This window comes from Delphinus delphis, chromosome X (genome assembly GCF_949987515.2).
Source record: "Delphinus delphis chromosome X, mDelDel1.2, whole genome shotgun sequence".
Taxonomy (NCBI): domain Eukaryota; kingdom Metazoa; phylum Chordata; class Mammalia; order Artiodactyla; family Delphinidae; genus Delphinus; species Delphinus delphis.
In genome coordinates this window covers 120,493,555-120,518,293 of record NC_082704.1, presented here as the reverse complement: position 1 = coordinate 120,518,293, position 24,739 = coordinate 120,493,555, and the positions used below count along the sequence as shown (strand labels likewise).

At 42.8% G+C, this 24,739-nt stretch overlaps 1 protein-coding gene across 1 annotated transcript in view; it reads right to left on the bottom strand.

The window, feature by feature from the left end:
• The window catches only part of ANOS1 (anosmin 1), a 189,769-nt gene that overhangs the window by 53,396 nt on the left and 111,634 nt on the right, over positions 1-24,739 (bottom strand). The window contains exon 4 of the mRNA XM_060001814.1: positions 1,886-2,108. Within this exon, the coding sequence (XP_059857797.1) occupies positions 1,886-2,108 (223 nt within the window). The remainder of the gene's footprint in view (positions 1-1,885; positions 2,109-24,739) is intronic.

Genomic DNA, 24,739 nt, shown 5'->3' with positions numbered 1-24,739 from the left:
GTCAGATGCTCCCAGGACATGGAAGCCAGCCTTCATTCAGAGAGCAAGGAAAAAATCTCTATGTAGTGTGTGTGCATATATATATATATATTTTTTCAAAATAATACTATTTTATCCTTGTGCTCATTATGCAAAAGTCACTGCCAGGTCAACAGAGTCTTTTTATTCTATTTGCGGTTAGCCCTCCATGAATTGCCTCTGTCCACAAACACCCAGGTCAAGTCTTACTTGTAGTAGAAAGGTGACTTCAGCACTTGAGAAAAGCCCACCGTATTACGTTTAAATTGCAGCTATCTTTTAATCATTAATCATTTATGCTGGCCCTTTACAGACTATTTCCCTTATTCTCGGTGAACCAGGCATACTTGAAATTCACACGGACTCTTCACTGCTTTCACGTGAAAAGCACATTTTAATTTATATTGACTCCTTTAACCGCCTCACTTTGAAAACAAAAAGGGTTTTACAAATGGGTTTTCAACCATCATTCTAAAAGCATCCTATTTTTATGGTAAATGCTGGTATAGCAAATGTTCTATAATAACAGGTTTCATAATAGGAGACTTTTAAAAAATTAAATGGTGTTAGATTGGGCAGAAGTGATTTTATGTAGTTTATAACAAAAGGCATGGAAACAATAAAACTTTAAATCCATTAAGGAAACGTCAGTCTGTTAAGAAAGGGAAAGCAGCAATTATTTTGAATCTGAGACAGTATTTGTGCCAGGTTTCCAAGGATCTTAGGGGAAAAAAAATGGAAAACTGCGTGGATTCCACAGATTTCAGGTAAGAGTATTTCCGAGTGGCAGCTGGAGGAAGATGGCGCAGGTATGTGTCTTCTGGGAGACCTGAACTGTGATAAGCCTAAGAATGGACTTCTGAAAATAGTCAACAAGCCCCTAATGCAGAACCGGCATTGCAACAACATACACTTGATGCGTGAGAGGGAAAGTGCGAGAGAGCAAGAGAGATCTCTTTCTACTTATAATGAATAATGCCTAGTGACCGATTCTCTTTTTCTCTTCAAATGAGACCCAAAAAAGTAACGAACTGTTATGTCTCCCATAGTATGCTTTCTGGCATGCCAAACTATACATGATACAACAGCATGGGTTTAACATACAAGAACTTCGTCACACTCACAGAAAGAGGCATGTAACAGCACAGAGGAGTTAAGTGCTCTAGAAGCTGCCTGTGGATGTAAACCGTTACATCGGCTAAATTGTTTGGTAACTTGCATCCCTATCTTTTGGAAGAGGGCAATTCCTCCATCTGGGAACTGAAGATACTAATCAAAATATTGAAAGTTCCCTGCAAGCACACTTCTGTTCTCGGATCGTGCCAACAGAAACCCACAACACTCATGCGTCTATTATGCGTTTTTCAGCTGGGCCCCATCGCCAGCCTGTTTTCCAAGGATGTGAATACGGTTACTCCAAGGTAGCGAGCGGAGCTCCGTTCATTTACTCATGTTGGAGAAAAACACACAAAAAGTTCCTGAGTTGATGGTGGCCTTCCGACATGTTAACTTCTAAACGAACTCATGTGATATAGCTATTATTTTGTAATAACTTTAAATGGAGTGTAATCTATAAAAATACGGAGCCACGATATTGTACACCTGAAACTAATACTCTAAGTCAACCATACTTCAATAAAAAAATACGAAGAATTCCCATGAAGGATTTACTCCACCCCAGTAGGAGTTCACTGCGGCTGATTTCTATGGTCCAGTAAGTATTTTCAGATGTTTGTATGTGGCACAAGGTACATTTTCATACAGTTCTCGCTTTCCTTCCAAGTCACATCTTTGACATCCTTCCTCACACGCACACAACCCCCCATGACCCTGGAGGTCCCCTCGCCTACTCCGCTCTGCTCCTTACCTTTGTACAGAGTCTTGGGCACCTGGCAGGTGTGTCCACATCCATTGGAACAACACTTCTTAACCCCAGAGCATTCACTGTCCACTTCACAGCTTTCGACACAGGCGGCGGCAAAGCCACTGGCCTTCTCGGGAGCTGGGCAATCCCCCTGCTTTACCGACAGGATGTACTTGAGGAACTCACAGCTGGTCAGGCATTCATAGTTCTTCTTGGGGAACAGAGGCTGGGAGAGAATAGAAAAAAAAATTCTCCCATTAAAGACACATGGAGTCTGATTTCCAAGGCGTCAGAAAGGCAGGTCAAAATTCTTACTCCATCAAAGTCTCCCCTGAATTGTTCACAAAGTAAATGTACTTGCTTTCTTTCCCCCTAAAGAAGTGATCTTTTATGCTAATTTTTTAAAGGACTACGACCCATGACTTAGAACTTTATTTTACATGCAACAGATACACGTCAATTACACATACGCGCATTCACAGATTATTGTTACATTCTAAGTTCTGATATTGTAAATTTAATGTACATCGAGACATCAATACTCTGACAATTAAATACCAGGGAAAAATTTCACACTCTTAATTACCAAAGGTGGAAAACTAGAAACACTAGCTAGGAAAAGTATCATTTCAAGGTTTGAATTAGAATTGTAGAAGAGAATAAAATTGATTGTTAATAATCATATATAGGGCTTCCCTGGTGGTGCAGTGGTTAGGAATCCGCCTGTCAATGCGGGGGACATGGGTTCGAGCCCTGGTCCGGGAAGATCCCACATGCCGCGGAGCACCTAAACCTCTGCACCACTACTGAGCCTGCGCTCTAGAGCCCACAAGCCACAACTGCTGAAGCCCACGTGCCACAACTACTAAAGCCCGTGCGCCTAGAGCCCGTGCTCCACAACAAGAGAAGCCACGGCAACAAGAAGCCTGCACACCGCGACGAAGACCCAACACAGCCAAAAAAAATTAATTCATTTTTTTTAAAAAAACAAAGTTAAAAAGAATTTTTTTTAATTAATGATACATAAAATTTGAAAATAACATGAATTGACTGGATCAAAACTGTGTCTCAATTCAAGAACTTTCCAGGTAAAACAGAAGAAAGGTCATGCTTTCAATACTGAAGTACCACAAGTCTGTAGCTAGTTAATTTAAATTAAAAAAAAAACTTTATAAACATTTAAAGCATCATCAGTTCTTAAGGCTCTTCTGTCTTATGCACTTTCACAGCTCATTTTTCTGTTAGCTACTAGATGTTTTACTTCATTAGTTTTTTTTTTTCTTTAAGGATACTGAGTTGGTATGGTGTGGGGTTTTTTAATATAAATTTATTTATTTTTGGCTGTTCATTGCTGCGTGTGGGCTTTCTCTAGTTGTGGGAGAGCGGGGGCTACTCTTCGTTGCAGTGCGTGGGCTTCTCGTTGCAGTGGCTTCTCTCGTGGTGGAGCACGGGCTGTAGGCACGTGGACTTCCATAGTTGTAGCACATGGGCTCAGTAGTTGTGGCTCACGGGCTTAGTTGCTCCATGGCATGTGGGATCTTCCCAGACCAGGGCTCGAACAAGTGTCCCCTGCATTGGCAGGCGGATTCTCAACCACTGCGCCACCAAGGAAGCCCTTCATTGGTTTTTGAAGTTCTCAATTCAGGTCCAAATCTAAGTTAGGAATCAAAGAAGCATGTGAAAGGATCAGGAACAATTACAGAGCTTTGGCCAGCTTTCCTCTTTCAACAAAATGTATACATTACATGCACTGACGAAAATAGTTAAGTTACTAAAGTCATTGGCCCCTGCCACACCGGCTGAGATTTGCAAGTAGACATAATTTTATTAAATCTGGCAAGTGTTTACTGCTTGCTAAGTTAGCAACCACAGGGACTTAGTTTGCGCTATGCATAATCAAATCAGCTCACGGCAAACATCCTCACACATGAAAACGGAGTATAACTTGGGAGTCAGATAACGAAGTAAGGGCTGTCTGTTCATATGACTCTAATCATCTTCATGCCAACTGCCACGCCCTTGAACTGGGAGGGACAGGAAAGCAGGAGCTGCTATCTCCTCCCCTTACTGATTTACTCACCGAGCTCATTACTCACTGGGCCAGAATTAAAAACAAGTAAACAAAAACACCGGCGGAGACAGATCTGCAACATTTGCTCCCACTGAGTGTAAAAGAAGAATGATCATAATTAGCACAATCCTTTGGATCTTCCAGTTGAGGTAGGGTTGTTCTCTACAATTCTTTTCCGTTTTGCTATGGATTCAAAAATGTGATTTTTTTTGTTGTGGGGGGGTGGGTATTTTGAGGTCCATGGAAACAAATCAGGAATCAAAGAAAGTTCCTCTCTGCACTGGAGCTTTCTAGACTGGTCCCTGAGTTTGCAGTGTTCCAGATGACATAATGAATATTCTATTAGATTGTGTACACGGAGAACTAGGCAGGGCTGTACCAAGTTAGCTCCCAACAGCTTACTCAGCAGGACTGGACTCATGGATGTATCTTTTCTTTTCCCACTGCTACACATTTCCTGTTTAACATTTCCAAATTCTTCTGTTATTCTGATCATAACGTTACAAGAGCCAAAGACAGAGAGGCGGCTTTGCTTCTCCTACAGCGTGACCATCCACAAGTCTCCAATATGCCCCCACCAGGCCCAGCACTGAAATCTGCAGGGAGGGAACTGGGCCCCCTTGGAATTTATAAGAAAGAAAGAGTCTTCAGTCCTTGAACGTAAATGAAGATCATCTCACAAATACGTGAATTGGTACAGTAATCTCACAGAGGCGTTCTCCTTCACTCTTCTATTTGTTCAGCTCTACTGAAGGCAAATTTTGATGTTCTCTATCAATTATCTTAGATAATCCTCTTGGATTAGGTTGAAAAATATTAATGGTCTGAATATAAATTAGAGAACATATGGTATCTGTACACAAGGTCTCTCCCCATGTCTTTAATCATTGCTTAATGAGAATTTACCACTGAATGGAATAAGGACAAAAATGCTCACAGGTGAGAGAAAACGATGTGTGAACATTAGGACTCTAGATATAAAGAAAATGTGTAAATTGGTCCCCTGATCACCAGTTAGAAATCCTGTGAGCAAAAGATCATTTGGGTGCAGGAAAAGAAACTTCTGACCTTTAAGCGTGTCATATTTCTTGTGCCATGACAACTTAATCACTCGTAGACTCATCAGGAGGGATGTGAACATTTTAGCAAAGGTGCGGGTTACCCAAATCACAAGGAGTGTCATGCCCCTCAACTTCACAGAAATGAAAACACGCATGGCAACGACAGATGCACCTACTGAATGCTGCATTTCTTGTTTATACAACTGCATCCAGTCTGTTAAGGCAAATTATGAATCGTAAAACTATGTAACTACAATTCCTTTATAAAACTACTCGTATGAATAATTTCACACAAATAACCATTTCTCCAGGTCACTGGTTTGAGTTTAAAATTTGGAGAAAACGTAGTTACTATGCTGATTAATTTTGTTTGTTTTTTGTTTTTTTCTGCCCTGTCCATATACAAAAATAAGAGTGGAATAGTCTTCAAAGATCATGTATTTTTCTAGAGTAGTTAGGGCCTAAAGGATGTCATTATGCGTCCAAAGACGGGCTCAAAAAAGCAAAGAGGTGAAGGAAAATGCCCTTGGGTGCATTGCATTAAGGGGAAACTCCCCCATATTTTAATTAACATTCTACACAATACTAATAAATTCTTATAAATCTCTCCTACATCCCATCTCTTAGCCCGAAACTCAAATGTGTTTTCAGTGCCTCACCTAGGCAACACACTACGCTCACCTTTCTTGTGGCAAATGGTAAAATCGAAATGAAATACTAACAATAGTAACTAACTGTTCTTGGATGCTTTTAAAAAAGATACTCTTATCTTCATTTTGTTTGGTGTAAAATGCAAGGTACTTCACAATAAAATAATCTGTGCGGCAATCATGGGATGATGAACACAAACACATCAAATTCAGTAACATATACTAATACGTTAGAAATCCTATAAATATGAAGCCTCAGATACGGAGAAAACTCTGCATTTGGTGTCTGGTTCAATTCACCAGAACTGCACATGTGCCCAATCTCAACACACAGCCTTGGCAAAGAGCCAGGGCCTGGGGGCTCTCTCCTGGCTCCAGCCAACACACAGGCGTGCAACCTTCAGTGTGGACCCCTGAAATGAGCTCTCCACCATCATCACCACCATCCCCGCCACCCTCACCAGGGACGACCCGAGGAACCAGCCGTGGCAGGTCATCGCTAACAGCTGCTGAGGGTCTCCCACCCCGTCACCTCTACCAGCTGCTTCCCTAGCTCACCCCACATACTCCTCCCCAGGCCCTACAGCCAGGATTATTTCCATTTCACAAATGAGCAGACAGAAGCTGGGGGAGGTCGTAATTTATCCAAAACCACAAACGAGTAAGAGTGTGGGCCAATGTTTATCTAAGGGCTGCCCTGTATCTCAGGGTAAAGTTAGAAGATGGCTAAGCCAATGGCTTTCAACTTGCTTCCCTACTAGGATAACCTGGGGACTTCTAGCACTCCAGAAACATCCAGGACTAGAGCAGAGGGGAAAAATGCACGCGGGTGCACAAACACACACACTTACATACCTGTATATATGTAAACCATATATATATATAAATCAAAAGGGCAGTTATACTCCACGAATACTGATACGAATGGGCAACGCTGAGATAGAGCTTGCACTACTGAACTCCGAGGATAAAGATATAATTTTTCAGCCATTCAGGTAGAAAAGGCAAGTTCATTATGATGGAGAAAATAAGGTTTCTCCCAGGTTAATGTGTCTCTATAAAATTTAATGTGTGACGGCAATACGGCAATGGCTATATAATACTAAAGAATATATATATATATAAAATCAGCTAAGTTGTTATTCAAATAAACATGTGACAGAAATATTCTCAAAGACATAAAGACTCAGAGAATATAACACGCATGAGCCTTTCTTGCAAAACTATGCAATGGTAAAATTCAGCTGTTCCACAAGTTCACAGAAATGAAGAGTAGATGGGCTAGCACAGCACCCCCTGAAAAAAATATAAAGTGTATACTTATATATTATGCGAGAAAAAAAGTGTGTGCAAACCCATTTGGACATCAGGTATAACAGTAGGCAGAGCCTGTCGTGAATAATCTCAAAGAAAATGGTATCTTTTAAAAGACATTGAGACATGATCTAATTTAGAAAGCCAAAAATAAAGAAATTAGCATAAAAGAATTACTAATCATTTTGTCATCCACATAAATATAAAACTAAAATTGAAAAAAGTAGGAGTTACAGTTTAAAAAGATAATATGATATAATAAAATTAAAAGAATATGTCTTAAAAAACCGGTAGGTTAGAAGGAATGGAGCAAGAAATCCTGAACTTAATTTTAGGATATCCGTATTCAGGGCTATGATGTACTGCATGTAGCAAAGCGAGCAGAAGGGAAAGGCCTATGGGGAGAAGTCCAGAGGAAACCAGGTGCAAACTTTCCCAGTGGAGTCACACAGGATGCATTAAATTCCTCCAGCCACGAGTTGTAACAACACGTGTGAAATGCTGTCAACCAGAGAAGTCCAGGGGAGACATGAAGCCCAGAGCTTTTCTGGGGGGCTGGTCACATAGGCACCTCCTGCGTAGCATGTACCAAAACCCAGACTCCCAGAAGGAAACAGGTGTCAACAGTTTAGGAACAGTGCTATTGGTCTGTACTTTTCTTTTTGTGTGACATCCTTGTCTGGTTTTGGTATCAGGGTGATGGTGGCCTTGCAGAATGAGTTTGGGAGTGTTCCTCCCTCTGCTATATTTTGGAAGAGTTTGAGAAGGATGGGTGTTAGCTCTTCTCTAAATGTTTGATGGAATTTGCCTGTGAAGCCATCTGGTCCTGGGCTTTTGTTTGTTGGAAGATTTTTAATCACAGTTTCCATTTCAGTGCTTGTGATTCGCCTGTTTATATTTTCTGTTTCTTCCTGGTTCAGTCTCGGGAGGTTGTGCTTTTCTAAGAATTTGTCCATTTCTTCCAGGTTGTCCATTTTATTGGCATAGAGTTGCCTGTAGTAATCTGTCATGATCCTTTGTATTTCTGCAGCATCAGTTGTTCCTTTTCCTTCTTCATTTCTAATTCTACTGATTTAAGTCTTCTCCCTTTTTTTCTTGATACAGACCAATATCACTGATGAACACAGATGCAAAAATCCTCAACAAAATACGAGTAAACAGAATCCAAGAACACATTAAAAGGATCATACACATACACATACACATACTCAAGTGGGGTTTATCCCAGGAATGCAAGGCTTCTTCAATATATGCAAATCAACCAATGTGATAAACCATATGAACAAATTGAAGGAGAAAAACCATATGATCATCTCAATAGATGCAGAAAAAGCTTTTGACAGAATTCAACACCCATTTACGACAAAAGCTCTCCAGAAAGTAGGCATAGAGGGAACTTACCTCAACATAATAAAGGCCATATATGACAAGCCCACAGCCAGCATCATCCTCAATGGTGAAAAACTGAAAGCATTTCCACTAAGATCAGGAACAAGACAAGGTTGCCCACTCTCACCACTCTTATTCAACATAGTTTTGGAAGTTTTAGCCACAGCAATCAGAGAAGAAAAGGAAATAAAAGGAATCCAAATCAGAAAAGAAGAAGTCAAACTGTCACCGTTTGCAGATGACATGATGCTATACACAGAGAATCCTAAAGATGCCACCAGAAAACTACTAGAGCAATCAATGCATTTGGTAAAGGAGCAGGATACAAAATTAATGCACAGAAATCTCTGGCATTACTATACACTAATGATGAAAAATCTGAAAGAGAAATTAAGGAAACACTCCCATTTACCACTACAAAAAAAAAGAATAAAATACCTAGGAATAAACCTACCTAAGGAGGCAAAAGACCTGTATGCAGAAAACTGTAAGACACTGATGAAAGAAATTAAACATGATACAAACAGATGGAGAGATATACCATGTTCTTGGATTAGAAGAATCAACATTGTGAAAATGGCTATACTACCCAATGCAATCTATAGATTCAATGCAATCCCTAGCAAATGGCACTTTTCACAGAACTAGAACAAAAAATTTCACAATTTGTATGGAAACACAAAAGACCTCGAATAGCCAAAGCAATCTTGAGAAAGAAAAACAGAGCTGGAGGAATCAGGCTCCCGGACTTCAGACTATACAACAAAGCTACAGTAATCAAGACAGTATGGTACTGGCACAAAAACAGAAGTATACATCAATGCAACAGGATAGAGAGCCAAGAGATAAACCCACACACTTATGGTCACCTTATCTTTGATAAAGGAGGCAAGAATATACAATGGATAAAAGACAGCCTCTTCAATAAGTGGTGCTGGGAAAACTGGACAGCAATATGTAAAAGAATGAAATTAGAACACTCCCGAACACCACACACAAAAATAAACTCAAAATGGATTAAAGACCTAAATGTAAGGCCAGACACTATACAACTCTTAGAGGAAAACATAGGCAGAACACTCTATGACATAAATCACAGCAAGATCCTTTTTGACCCACCTCCTAGAGTAATGGAAATAAAAACAAAAATAAACAAATGGGACCTAATGAAACTTCAAAGCTTTTGCACAGCAAAGGAAACCATAAACAAGACGAAAAGACAACCCTCAGAATGGGAGAAAATATTTGCAAATGAAGCAACTGACAAAGGATTAATCTCCAAAATATACAGGCAGCTCATGCAGCTCAATATCAAAAAAAAGAAAACAACCCAATCAACAAATGGGCAGAAGACCTAAGTAGACATTTCTCCAAAGCAGATATACAGAGTGCCAACAAACACATGAAAGGATGCTCAACATTATTAAACATTAGAGAAATGCAAATCAAAACTACAATGAGGTATCACCTCACACCGGTCAGAATGGCCATCATCAAAAAATCTACAGACCAGAAATGCTGGAGAGGGTGTGGAGAAAAGGGAACCCTCTTGCACTGTTGGTGGGAATGTAAATTGATACAGCCACTATGGAGAACAGTATGGAGGTTCCTTAAAAAACTACAAATAGAACTACCATATGACCCAGCAATCCCACTACTGGGCATATACCCTGAGAAAACCATAATTCAAAAAGAGTCATGTACCACAATGTTCACTGCAGCACTATTTACAATAGCCAGGACATGGAAGCAACCTAAGTGTCTATTGACAGATGAATGGATAAAGAAGATGTGGCACATATATACAATGTAATATTACTCAGCCATAAAAGGAAACAAAATTGAGTTATTTGTAGTGAGGTGGATGGACCTAGAGTCTGTCATAGAGAGTGAAATAAGTCAGAAAGAGAAAAACAAATACTGTATGCTAACACATATATATGGAATATAAAAAAAAAATGGTTCTGAAGAACGTAGGGGCAGGACAGGAATAAAGATGCAGACGTAGAGAATGGACTTGAGGATATGGGGAGGGGGAAGGGTAAGCTGTGACAAAGTGAGAGAGTATCATGGACATATATACACTACCAAATGTAAAATGGACAGCTAGTGGGAAGCAGCCGCATAGCACAGGGAGATCAGCTCGGTGCTTTGTGACCACCTAGAGGGGTGGGAGAGGGAAGGTGGGAGGGAGGGAGACGCAAGAGGGAGGGGATATGGAGATATATATATATGTATAGCTGATTCACTTTGTTATACAGCAGAAACTAACACACCATTGTAAAGCAATTATATTCCAATAAAGATGTTAAAAAATAAATAAATAAATAAAATACAGGGAAGAGAAAAAAATAGTTTAGAACAGTGAGCCCCCTCCTCTCAGTTAGGGATTGGTGGGAAAATCTCCCCCAGCCCAAGTTTCCAGAAGCCAGCCAAGGGTCAACCTTTTAGGCAGGAATTTCTAAGGACAGGTTTGCTATGATAACTCCTCTGCACAGGTAACCATGGCTATTTCCAGATGGTAGACTTTGGAGTAAAGGTTAAGTTTTAGTCTCCTGTGCAGCTTGTTATATAAATATTTCAATGGGCATATATAATTTCTATAAAAAATAAAGACATTATACTGTTTAAAAAAACAACCCAAACTACCAGATGTATCTTTCAAGGAAGGCATCTAAATGCTAAGTATGCATGAAATAGGAAAAGGCATCCTCAGTTCACATGTTTCTAATTTATGCTTGGAAATGAAATTATAATTTGCTTGGAAACTCAGTTACACATCCTAATTTATTAAATGTGATTACAGTTAATTTGGTTCCCAGGCAAACTGTAGACCTTGGCCATGAATACTGTAAAATTAGGAGAAAATCAGAAACATGTATTCGAAAATAGTCACTTTCCTATGAGTACACGTCCCTTTTGCTAAATTAGAGTCATCTTTACATATGTTTATCTCGGCTTCCTCTTCCTTGGCTTTTCTATTTATTTTGAAGGCAACTGTGACACACGGTATGAGGTTATCAAAGGTCAAATTCTCCACTGGGAGCGTCACTCCAGAATCATGCTGGAAGATCTCTGGAAGATCTCCAGGAACAAAAATAATTCCAAAACTTCAAAATTTTCTAGAGAATCAGGGACAGTTAGGGCACTTGGTAGACCACCATTTCCCTCTCTCCCCCTCGTCCTGCATTTTGTTACTAGGAGCTACCAGGCATGTCTGTGAAGCCCCACGAAGCCTTTATATACTGACTCAGAAGCCAAACTGGCATTCTAGGTACTAGGAAGCTACTGATGAACAGAAGAAGAGCAGGACAGTTACGCCGCACCATGCTTCCAGTTTATGTCTCTACTAACAAACAGGTGACATCATTAAGCAGTTTCATTTGTATTCAAACAGAGGTAGACACAGGAGGTAACGCAGGTACACACACGTGAGGTCAAAAGAGGATGAGACAAGGAGAAAGCTTTTACGATAGGCGGTCAACACTTAGCATGAGTTAACTGGGTAAGCGTGGTGTGGAAGGGCAGAGGGCTATTCTAGAAGGAAAGAATGACAAACACGAGGGCAGAAGCAAATACAGGGTACTCCATTCACGGCACGGCAACTACATCAGTAAGGCAGGAGCTGCATGCAGTGGTGACAACATCAGTGCCGCAAGTCTTGGTTTCTCCAAATGTACGAGGGGAATAATGATAATACTTACTGTGAACTATTACCCTAAGCGTTGACGTATATTGAACACTTGGCACAGGTTCTGCCACATAATCATGCTGAAATTAGTGCTAGCCCCGAAAAGAAGTATTACAGTTTTAAAACATCATTCTAGAAATTCTAGAAAAACGAAAAAACAATGAGAAACACAAGAGGTTAATTACAGATTACCTAAAATACTCGTATGAAAAATTTCTTTTGAGGAGGAATAAATTGTCAAGTTGTTAAATGTACAGATTTACTCTGATTTTTTCTAACGATTCCATCTCAGAGAATTTTGCAAATCCTGTCCCATCCAAGTTACAAGCAAAATCATACTTCAGAAAAGAGATACACTTTCACAGTCTTAGAAATTATAAAAGGTCTGTACCCCCAATTCCAACGTCATCGGGGGGGGGGGCATTCCCCGCACAAACACCAAGCAATTCTCAGACCCTCGCGGGGTGTTTACACAACTCAACTCAATCGTGACACTATCTTCCTGGAGACGGCATCAGACCCCACAGGTCGCGGGCTCAGTCCTACAGGACGACATCCCCTACTGCCTCTGCACAGGCCAGTTCCAAGTTCAGGCTGTCGCCTGTGCTTCTGACCAAAGGGCTACAGATTGGAGGTTCCGACAAGCCCCATTCAGGTTCAATTAGTTTGCCAGAGTGCCTCAGAGAAATCAGAGAAACATTTCACCTACTGTATGACCAGTTTCTTACAAAAGGACGTAAGGCGGGAACGGCCAAACGGAAGCCGTGCACAGGGCACGGTACGGGGAAAGGACACAAGATACTCTTCCCAAATCTCCGCATGTTCACCAACCAGGAAGCTCTCTGAACCCGGTCCTCTGGGGGTTTGATGGAGGCCTCATTACTCGGGCATGACTGATCAGCTCATGGGCCGCTGAGGACTGAAGTCAATCTCCGGCTCTTCCCCCCTTCCCTTAAGTCAGAGGGTGGGAGGAAAGTTCCAACCCCTAACTACAGGGTTGCTCCCCTGGCAACCAGCCCCCTGTGAGCAGGGGCTTGGCCAAGGTCATCTCATTAAAGTAACAAGGCACCTTGTGAGAGCTCTCACCACTTAGGACATTCCCGAGGACCTCTGTGCCAAGAAGGGGGTCGAAGACCAAATGCATATATTTCTTCTTATAAATCGCAGGACCCCAGAAATCTTCCTTGAAATTTCTCTTCCTTTGTTTATACACTACTATATGGATAGCATTCTTTTAGACTGATGGTACCATCGCAAAGTGAACTAGAAATTACTGTGAATAGAATGTTATTTCCTCATTATAATGTGCAAGGGAAAGTACAAATACCATAGGTTAGCAAAAGGGTTCTCAGCAGAAGTGACTTTTGCCCCACAGAGAGTATGGTAAGGCAAGGCCCGGAGACATCTTTTGGTCCTTACAACCGGGAGGGGAGTGTTCCTGGCATCTAGCGAGTGGGCAGAGCTCAGGGATGCCGCTACAGACCCCACAGTGCACAGGACAGCCTCATGGCAAAGAAGTATTTAACCAAAAACGTCAAGAGTGTCGGACTTCAAAGACTCCGGATGAGAGCAATATATTGATTCATTAGACAGAAAAGCACAAATGTGAAAGGGAGGTAAGCTTCCATCACTCTCTGGAGAAGTCCAGAAGCCTCTGCAGGAGACAGACATTGAAACAGCAAAACCACGATGTCATAAGCACTGTCACAGACACGTACAAACCCCGCGAGAACAACAGGTAGCGCATAGTCAAAACACGTCTCGACAGTGTCCAGCAGTGTGTCATGCGACAGGGACAAGGAGAAGGCAGTCACGGCTCTGCTGCCACTCTGCCCGCCTCTCAGGAGCGCTAAAACGTAAATAACCGTATCAGTTACTAAACACAGGAGAGACACGAGCTCACGTGAAGTTGTCAAAGGAGGCGCTCAGAAGATGTGACAGCTGTCTTAAATGAAGAAAGGCAGGAGTGAAGAGGACCGTCTGAATGTCACTGTCTTTTCAGCCATGAAGAACCAACTGTGCAAAACCAGAGTAGTCAGGGCACAGTCTGGAGAGCTTCAATTCATTTGGTTTATTTGCCCAAAACCCTCTACGTATGCCTGTTGAGGAACGTGGGGACTGACCTTCTGGAAACAACCATAAAACTGGACAGAATACACGGAACAGCAGACAATGGCCGACAGCTAGCACGGGGCTGTACGCCCTGAGACAGCACACAAATGAGGTGAGCCCGGAGACGGCCAACGATGCATGGCTGTGGGTAGGTTCAAGTCCACAGTGCGAGGAGGGGTGACCCAAAGGTCGTCCTGCAGCTCTTCTGAGTCGAGGAGAAAGAGATCAAAGTTTGAGGAGGCTGAAACGAGTAGGTCTTGTGGGCAGAAAACCAGGAAGGATGGAACTAGGCAAAGAGAAACCCAGAGAGCTGTGAGGGACCCCTCAAGTTTTGGGCTGAATACTGCTTTCTTTTAACATTCTTTTTTTTTTTTTCCATCTTCTTTTCCATTATGGTTTATCCCAGGACACTGAACAGAGTTCCCTGTGCTCTACAGTAGGACCTTGTTGTTTATCCATCCCACATGTCAACGCTCACATCTGCTAACCCCAAACTCCCACTCCACCCCTCTCCCAACCCCCTCCCCCTTGGCAGCCACAAGTCTGTTCTCTGTGCCCATTAAGTCTGTTTCTTGAACATGCGTGAGGTGAAAGCACACGAGACCGGGGAAGGAACAGACAGAAAGCACTAGAGCAGGCAATTCCTGGAGTTCTAAGCAGGCTACTACCTCACATTCTAACCGTCAGAGCAGAAAGGATACACGACACACAGGGCATCGGATAGAGTCCTCAGAAAAATATCACTATAGTAATGGGGACAAATTAGCCCTAGACTAAAGGCTGCTCTGAATCTGCCCTCAGAAAGTTTAAACGCAAGTCTCTACAAAAGCAAACTGATCTCAAGTAACTACATGCCAGAACGATTGAATGCTTTTTACAAAATACAGCAAAACTCAGAACACGAAAATCTGACATCCAATCAAAAATCATCAGGCATGCTGGACTTCCCTGGTGGCTCCGTGGTTAAGAATCCGCCTGCCAAGGCAGGGGACACGGATTCGAGCCCTGGTCCGGGAAGATCCCACATGCCGCGGAGCAACTAAGCCCATGCACCACAACCACTGAAGCCGCGTGCCACAATTACTGAAGCCCACGTGCCTAGAGCCCGTGGTCCGTAATAAGAGAAGCCACGGCAATGAGAAGCCCGCGCACAGCAACGAAGAGTAGCCCCTGCTCGCCGCAACTACAGAAAGCTTGTGCGTAGCAATGAAGACCCAAGGCAGCCAAAAATTATTTTTAAAAAAGTACTTAAAAAAAATCATCAGGCATGCAGAGAAGCAGGAAACTATGACACACAAGCAAAAGGGAAACAGAGAATCTAAAGAAACAGAGCCAGAAACAACACAGGTGATGTAATTAGCAGGAAAGGACAGTTATCGATAAAAGGTTATTATAAATATGCTCTATATGCCCAGGAATGTAGAAGAAAACACGGACACAGAGAGGAGAGGAACAGAAGATGCAGGAAAGACCTGCATGGAACTTCCAGAAGTAAAAATGAAGGAACAAAAACATGACAGAGAGGATTGAAAAAGTGTCAGACACTGTAGAAGAAAAGATCACTTGATGGGAACCTGAAGACACAATGATAAAAACTATCAAAATGAAGCAGGCATTGGGGGAAAAAAATGAGCAAAAAACATGATCAGAGACTGACTGACCAGGAGACCATATAAAGTCTGTCATGTGTATTTAGGGCCCCAGAAGACAGGACACAGAGGATGGGGCAGAAAAAAAATTGGCCCATGTGTTTAAAATTTGATTAAAATTATAAGCCCACAATTAGAAGAAACTTAGTGACCCCCAACAGAAGACACATAAAGGCCACCCCATCAAGGTATCCATAATCATATTAAAACTGGACACAGAAAGAAACACTTAAAAGCAGACAGAGATATAAACAGATTCTTTATAAACAGCTGGAAAAAAAAGAATGTCGGAGGTTTTTCAGAAAATATACAAGACCAAAGAAAATGAAAAGATTTTTAAACAACTCACTTTTTAAAAATTGCTAACTGGAAATTCTGTACCCAGTGAAATACCTTCCGTCTGGGGACAGAGACAAACCGACAATTATAATTCTGCGTTTTGAATGATAAAAGTGTGAGGGTTTGATTTCTTTATTTATGTATGTATGGCTGCGTTGGGTCTTTGTTGCTGTGCACAGGCTTTCTCTAGTTGCAGCGAGCGGGGGCTACTCTTCGTTGCGGTGCGTGGGCTTCTCACTGCCATGGCTTCTCTTGTTGCGGAGCATGGGCTCTAGGCACGTGGACTCAGTAGTTGTGGCACGTGGACTCAGTAGCTGTGGCTCGTGGGCTTAGTCGCTCCACAGCATGTGGGATCTGCCTAAGCACTGCACCACCAGGGAAGCCCTTCCACTTTTAAAAAACCATTTTCATCTGTTTATTTTCAATTATTATCAGCCACTGCACATTTTCTCTCTATAGAATACCACAGAAGAAATCACAAGACTTCATCAGTAGGCACCTCAAAGTGACAGCTTATAGGGAACCCCACTATCAAAGAAGGGGAATCCACACACTAGTCCTTCACCCAGCAGCATCTGCACTGCTGGGGAAACGGAGACTCTCGTGCCGAGAGCCCATGCCTGCTAAGACAGAATCTGCACTTTAGCAAGATTCCAGGTGACGTGTGTGAAGGACCAGGCCTGGGAAGCGCTGCTCTGGCCCCGGGGAGCTGCAGCTGGCATCTGCAGAAGCTGAGTCTCTCCATCGGTGCACTGAAACCTGATTCAAGCCTAGTTTCTGACTCCAGAAATCTGGGCTTTTCCCCCAACGAATCTCCCACTTTACACTCCTGATGACGGTCATTTCCCCTCGGCTTATAAATGTATTCAAAGTCTTCTCAAGGTAAAAACACAGAAACCATTTCCCCAAAATCAAAGCCCCTGACCCAGCCACTTGTCTCTCCTCTTTCCCACCCAGGTGGTCTTAGGAAGGAACTTCAACTTGTGGACAGAGTTGTGTGCATCTGTTGTACATTTCCTCCTGTACATTTACTATTCGAGTGGGACCTTTTAAGGCTGTCTTCTACTGACCCGTCATAGAATTCCAAAGTGGCGACCTGGCCCTCCGCCATCATAATAAAAAGAGCTACTATTTATCCAGTGTCTGTTATGTTCAGACACTGTTTAAGTGCTTTACATGCATCTTTGATTTTTTTACTTAAATTAGATGCTTTTGTAATTTCTATGATATTCCCCTAACTCCTTGTGTAGCTACCTGGCTAGTCCCTCTTTTGAGACAGGATAGGTCTTTAAATCATTCAAAAGAGCCTCCGGTCTCAGCCTCTTATAAATTTTCAAAACTCATCAATTCTCCTCAATAGAGTCTCATGGTATACTCCCCAGCAACACATAAAAATTCAATGAAAATTGAGCCTCACTGTTTAAAAAAATGAAAAGAAAAAAAGGCTGCATTCCATTGAGAACACGTTCCACCCAATGAATAATTTACTGAACGACCATAAAACGTCATTCAATATTCTTGATATCCTCATTTTCCAGGACTGTGAAATTTGATTTAATGAGGACAGCTTCCTTTATAAGATGATGGTAAAGGGAATCTCATAACGATTATAAAAATCTTCAGCATTCCTTGAAACGTTTCGATCCCATTACTCCCACCCTCACTAAGTGGAAAAGAAAACTTGGACCCAATCTGCACCTTGACCAAGGACCACAACCCAGACTATATCATTAATACTTTTCTTTACTATAAAAATATAAAAGGTAAATGTTTATCATTTGTAAAAAATAAAAGTTTACTCATTACAGTGATAAAAGCTAACGCTTTTGGGAAAATGTGCTACGTGCTGGTCTCCCCAGGCTCCATCCCTCTCAGCTAACCACCCCATTTCACGGAGAAAAGTGAAGCGTTGAGAGGGACACTTCCACGAATCCCCTTTCACGCCTATACACCGGAAGCCGGCCCGTGTGCTCTCATTCGCTACCTCGTCCTGCGACAAGGAGGCACGGTCCTTTACTGCCACGTCAAGCCTTCCTCACATGGTGCAGTGGACGCCACTGCCGTTTCAGGTCACGTGCTTCTGCAGTTCTCCCCTCTCCTCCAGCATCACACACCCTCTCTCTTCAGGACAGTTCCCATCCGCTTAGACTACGGGATGATTTCTTCACTCCAAACGTGATGTAATGTGGGGTTACCCTGCTCAGCCCTTCACCCACAACCTTCCACAGCGATCCGTGCTCTCTGAAATGTTCTCATACCCCCTCCTCTCTCCGTCTCTCCCTACCACTCCTCTGGAACACATCAATCAGGCTTTCTCTGCAGCCACCAGCTAACTCTGCTCTTGTTAAGGTTGACCGTGACCTGTGCATCACGGTATCCAGTGACCAATTTTCAGACCTCCACTGTCCTGCAGATGCAACTGATCACCTCTTCCTTCTTGAGAAGCTGTTGCCATGTGTCCTTCAGAACTCCACCCTCGCGTGGACCTTCTCCCATCTTAACAGCCCCCGCTGAGTCCACCAGCAGGACTGATTTAGGACATAACCCATGAAGCTCTTGTCCCTCTACCACTTCATCCAGCTTCATGACTTTAAATACCATCTATCCACCATGACATTTGTATGTCCAGCCTGACCTCTCAACTCCAGACTCATGTATCTATGTGCCCATGACACATCTCGAGAGGAGGTCTAATTTACGTCTCAGACACAGCATGCTCGACACCAAGCCTCTGGCCATCCTTTCTCCACCCCCTCGCCCACAAAACCTGTGCCTCTCACATACCCCACTTGTCAGTATCCGCTCAAGGTCATGCCCGCTCCCTCCCCCAGCTGTTCATGACAAAGACCCCGCCATCACCATCAACGCTTCATTCCCCCGATTCGTCCCAAGCAACGTGTCATCAGATTCTGTCGGCTCTACCTTCAGAATATGTGCTGCCCACTTCTGCCCACCTCCACCACTGCCACCCTGGACTAACCCACCAACATCTCTCTTCTGCTCAAGCACTCATACTGTACACGTAAGAAGAACCTGTGCTTCTTATCCACCAGTCATACACCTCAAGAGCCATCCTGGTGCCGCCCCCCTCAAATATGAACAACTCCCCTAAAGGGAGGACTCAGGAGCCGTACTATAATATAACTTTCTCAGGGAAGATATTCCAACAGAGCAAACCTTTTGAATAAAAATTGAGTCCCTCTTGTATACTGGACCTTAATTTAATGGACTCCGAACGATTCACTAGTTGACTCTTCAAAAGACTAGAGGTGACTGTATCATGAACCCCATGGTGTGGCACCCAAAGCCAGCTTTATTCTATTACGTTCTGGTATATCCCCAACCCCCCAGGAAAGAAAAGACATGGCTACGTTCGAAAAACAGCACCAAGGTCCATCTCCACTTGCCCTTCACGAGGATACTGTCATCAGGTCAGCTGTCGTTCTGGTCCACTGAAGCGAAAGACTTGTATTCACTTCTACGTGCTCGTCCTTCCCCCGGCACGCAAACATCGGGGGCAGGTTACATCCTTCTCCTGTTTAGCTCTCATCAGCTTCTTTCAGTACCTTTAACTCCTGCAGAGACATTCCCAGACAGGTGACGGCTCTGCCTGAGCTCCTGAAGCGATGCGTTTACTTAATACCCGAGATTTGAAGACGTAACACTGGGTTGTGGAGCAGCGGAGGCAGGACAAGTTTTGACAGCAAGAAGGGCAGTGTGATACATCTGACACCTTAGTTTCGAGGTGTCTTTCCGGTCACGTTGGAACATCCCACGGCCAAAGAGACCCTGTAGTAAGTAGTAAGGAGCCGTGTTCTTCCTTCAATGCCTTGAAGTACCTTTAACTAACTATGATTCTGCATCATCAAAGCTTCCTTCTCATTGGAGAGTAAGCCTGTTCACACACAAATGGTTGGACCAACAATTTTACAAAAGAGATAGGCTCATTCATGGAGCAGGGGTAGACAGAGGTGTCTGGGATGGAGGACAGTGGGAAAGAAACGTTAACTAGAAGGCACACCCGCTCGATTTTAGATCTTACTCCTCTGCCTCTGAACCATGTCGTCTTGGGCCAATAAAACATTTTCTCCTTGTGTGCTGATTTCATTGCCCATAAAGTTCGCCTAGTAAAATTCAGACCTAACTTCTAAGAATTGCTATGAAATCAAATGGAGTCATATGGGAAAATATTTTGAAAATCAAAAAGCACAAAGAAATGAATCAATAATGCCATCTGTGGCAGAGTGAAAGCCTCTTTTTTATTCCTAATTTCATCCTGACCAGGACTGGATCGATGAAAATCCAGGCTGATCGAATGACAAGCTCAGTATCAACAATGGATGCTTCCCTCACTGACTGACCCCTGACGCAGGTGAGGTCTCAGCTTTCCATGACCCTTAGTGCACATTTCATACGGCCAAGGTTGACATCTCAGCTGACATCCTACTAGGGTGGGGATATTATGAAGTCAAACACATCAGAATTAAAGATGGGAGGTGTTTCATCAGCAAGAAGCCCATTCATAAACGAAGACGTATCAGGTGTCATCAAAACTAAGACAACAGGGGCCTTCTCGGATGGTGCAGTGGTTAAGAATCCGCCTGCCAGTGCAGGGGACACAGGTTCAAGCCCTGGTCCAGGAAGATTCCACCTGCCGCGGAGCAACTAAGCCCGTGTGCCACAACTACTGAGCCTGTGCTCTAGAGCTCATGAGCCACAACTACTGAGCCTACGTTCTAGAGCCTGTGAGCCACAATTACTGAAGCCCGTGCGCCTAGAGCCTGTGCTCCACAACAAGGGAAGCCACTGCAATGAGAAGCCCGCGCACCGCAACAAACAGTAGCCCCCGCTCGCTGCAACTAGAGAAAGCCCACACACAGCAACGAAGACCCAACACAGACAAAAATAAATAAATAAATTTATCTTTTAAAAAAAGAACAAAACTAAGACAACAACAGCTGTAACACACGTGACTATTTTATATACCGTTAACAAGGAAAAAGGACATGTTCATTTATAATTCAAGATTACATCAGTTGTAAGAAAAACACATTTAAACATGGGAAAACATGCATTTTATGACTAGCACGAAAAACTGTAATAGTTTATCATGTTTCTTAAGGTTTTATAAAAGTAAGAGGAAGGGGCTAATGGCTAGTTAATAAACTAAAGCAATGAAGCACAATCTATCTATGTCTCTATCACGGAAAATAACACGTTTCATAAAAGGCCACATGAGAAATCATCCCTTGTGAATCAGAGAAATCATCCCTTATGATTCAGATCTAGGCTTGAGAGACACCCATAGCCTTGGGCTGTCATTTATCCCAAACATTAAAAGGTGAACAGAGTGTCCTAATACTCTGTGTACCAGAACTGCCTCTTTTTTCTGTAAGCTACATCAGGATCCCAAAGGGTTCTTGAGACAAGATGTTTATCTTAATTTGCCCCCAAAGATTCATACTGGAGACTTTCCCAATGAATGCTGATGGTGACTTTTGTCAGAGTTCATACGTTATCCAAAGGCAGAAAACATATTCTGGAGTGAACCCTATGATGAGTTAATAAACGTGAAAAATTAAAAGAAAAAGATTCCTGTTCTAATATACTTCACTATGTCATTAAAAAAAATAACATTGTTAACTCTGCCATCAGCCTGAAAAAGTAGCAAAAGTAGAGCTGTATAGATAGTCATATGAGAAGTTAAAGAGATCACTACATGAGGAGGCCACGAATGGATTCTAGGTATGTTATTATTAACATGCCCCTGAAAATCCTTTCCACATAGCAGAACTTCATGACTAAAATTACCAAGAAAATCCTTTCTGTCTAGAAATTGGTGCTGGTAATACAGACTAAGAAATCATGACAGTCTGAATGGTTAGGTAGGTTGTGTGATATCGTCGTGACTGTGGTTCTTCTTAGAGCAGGAGTTGGAACACGCTTTCTGTAAAGGGCCAGACTTCCTGTAAAGTTTCCACTTTGTGGACCATATGATATATCACGACTACCCAACTCTGCTGTTGTAACACAAGAGCAGCCGTACATGATATATTAAAAAAAAAAACTGGTTTGGCCAAGTTCCAATAAAACTTTACTTACAAAAACAAGAGGCAGACCAGGTTTGCTGTGTGGGGTGTTGTTTGCAAGCTCATGCCTTAGAAGATAAAGCTCAGACCATCTTGCAAATATATACATGGGGCCAAATATATCTAATAGTCTAGTTGTTTCTGTTGGAGCAGAATAAAACCTGGAGTCCTTCTGGGTCCGAACTCTTACCAAGGGAAAGCTTAGCTTCCTGACAATATGGAACTTGTACGCATCCTTAATACATAATGTGGTAACCAGGGGCATGGACGGGTCTGTCTCAATGAATGACTAGCCTGAAAACTACTGAAACAGGGATGAGTCCTTTCAGGATTCAGTCTGTTTAAGCATAATAGTCAGACATTTACTGCAAAATAAAACAGAAGCAAAAAAACGCAGAGCGAGATAAGAACAATCGAAGCAGCTAAAATCGCACATTAAGGCTTTGAGTTATTGGACCAGCGGGCTGAGGTCTCTCCACAAAGTCCCTCACATTAACTGGCGTCTGTTTTCCCCACCTTTCAAGTTCCAATTAACCTTTCTGCCAACAGCAGATCGCAATTTGTACACACGAGTCCCATTTTAATAAGCCGACGTGGTTCAGATGTCCTCACGGTTATTTCAGAGAGAACGGCAATTACAGAAGCCCACTATCACATCTGGAATTTCAGGGAGAAAGGTTTCAAATATATCTCCCTTCTCAGGGGTCAGATGTAAAACTATCAACACAGAGTCAGCGATATTAAGGGATCGTGTGTTTACCAGGCGAAGAGCAGGGCACATCTTGTTCCTCTAGATCCTACAACAGCATATATATGCACAGCTTGTGTACAGAACAGAATACAAAGTGAAGTAGGAGTGCACTTTATAGAATGCAGGAGACACAGGGATGGCCTTACTGCCCTTGTCTTTGCACAGGTTCATCAGTTTTGTTTATTGCTTGTTTGTTTCCATTTCTGATCAAACTTCCCTGTTCTATGTCTCAAGGGACCTGAATCCCTCCACAGCCTAGAATGAGCCCCACCGAGTCATGACCTGCGCTGGTGTAATCACCTCCGTGTGTGTGTGTGTGTGTGTCTGCTTCTAACCAATAGAATATGGCCAAGGTGAAGAACCGTCACTCCTGAGATTACGTTGTGTTATATAAAATTCCGTCTCAGCAGACTGGAAATCAGGATTCTGGCCTTAAAGAAGTACATAGCTGTTTTGTGACCTGCCAATGAAGGGGGCCACATGGGGAGGGACCACAGGCAACTTCTAGGAGCTAAGAGTGTACTCCAGCCAAGAGTCATCAAGGAAACAGGACCGCAGTCCTACAACTGCAAGGAAGTTAATTTTGCTGACAATTGCAATGAGCTTACAAGCAGATTCTCCTACAGTCGAGCCCCCAGATGAGAATGCAGCCCGGCCAACACCTTGATTACAGACTTGACAGATGCTGGGCAGAGAATGCAGTTAAGCTGTGCCCAAACTCCTGACCCCAAGAAACTGTGTGCTGTGTTCAGCCACTAAGTTTGGGGGTCATTTTTTATGCAGGAAGAGGTAAGTAATATAAAGAAACATTCATGTGAACGGCAGGTAAGCATGTTTCCTGGGGAAGTTTGGATTGGATCCCTAAAGAAGCCTGAAGATATTCTGGAAAACCTGAAGTGTAATATGTCAGCTCCCTTGAGGGAGGGCAGAAGCCATGATTTATGCTCCTCTGCGTCATCTCCAACGTCCAGAAAAGGACAAGATACAAAAAGACATAGGAGAGCTCTTCTATCTGATTTGACACTAAATCACTAGCTTAGCTGTGTGTGTCAGTAGCAGAGCAATTGGCTATGTAACTTCAAATACCTGCCAGTCCTACGTATTATCGCATTTTGAAGTTCACGACTACAAAGTGCTTCCAAAGACTTCACTTATGGTAAAATCCTCAGCCCCCAGGTACTTCTGGCAACAGATGTCATTATGTAAGAGTCTGCAAATCACCCATATTCCAGCCAGCCACAAAATGCTGAGTAGAAGCTTTTGGAGCAAAATAAAACTGAGATTAGGAAGATCACGTATTGATTACGTTAGCAGTTGAGAAACACTTCCATTCTAGCTTTCCAAAACAACACTAAACACTTTTCTAAAATAATCCTGTAACACAGTGAGCCCCTGTAACCGTCCAAGGGGAATCCAGCCACAGCAGCACATGGACATGGGGAGAGGGGTCAGAGATGGAGCTGAGAGGCAGTCTTGCCACCTGCAGTGGGGGAGCCATGTGACTTGATAATTTCCAGCTTCCCAGGCTTCCACGCTTCCACACACAGCTCTGTGGACTTACAGTGTGCCCTGCTTATCTCCATGCTTGTCGGGAAGGTCAGACGGTATCAGGACTGAGGATGTATTTCACGCACCTTAAAATTGATGGAGCTGGGGCTTCCTTGGTGGCTCAGTGGTTAAGAATCTGCCTGCCAATGCAGGGAACACAGGTTCGATCCCTGGTCCAGGAGGATTCCACATG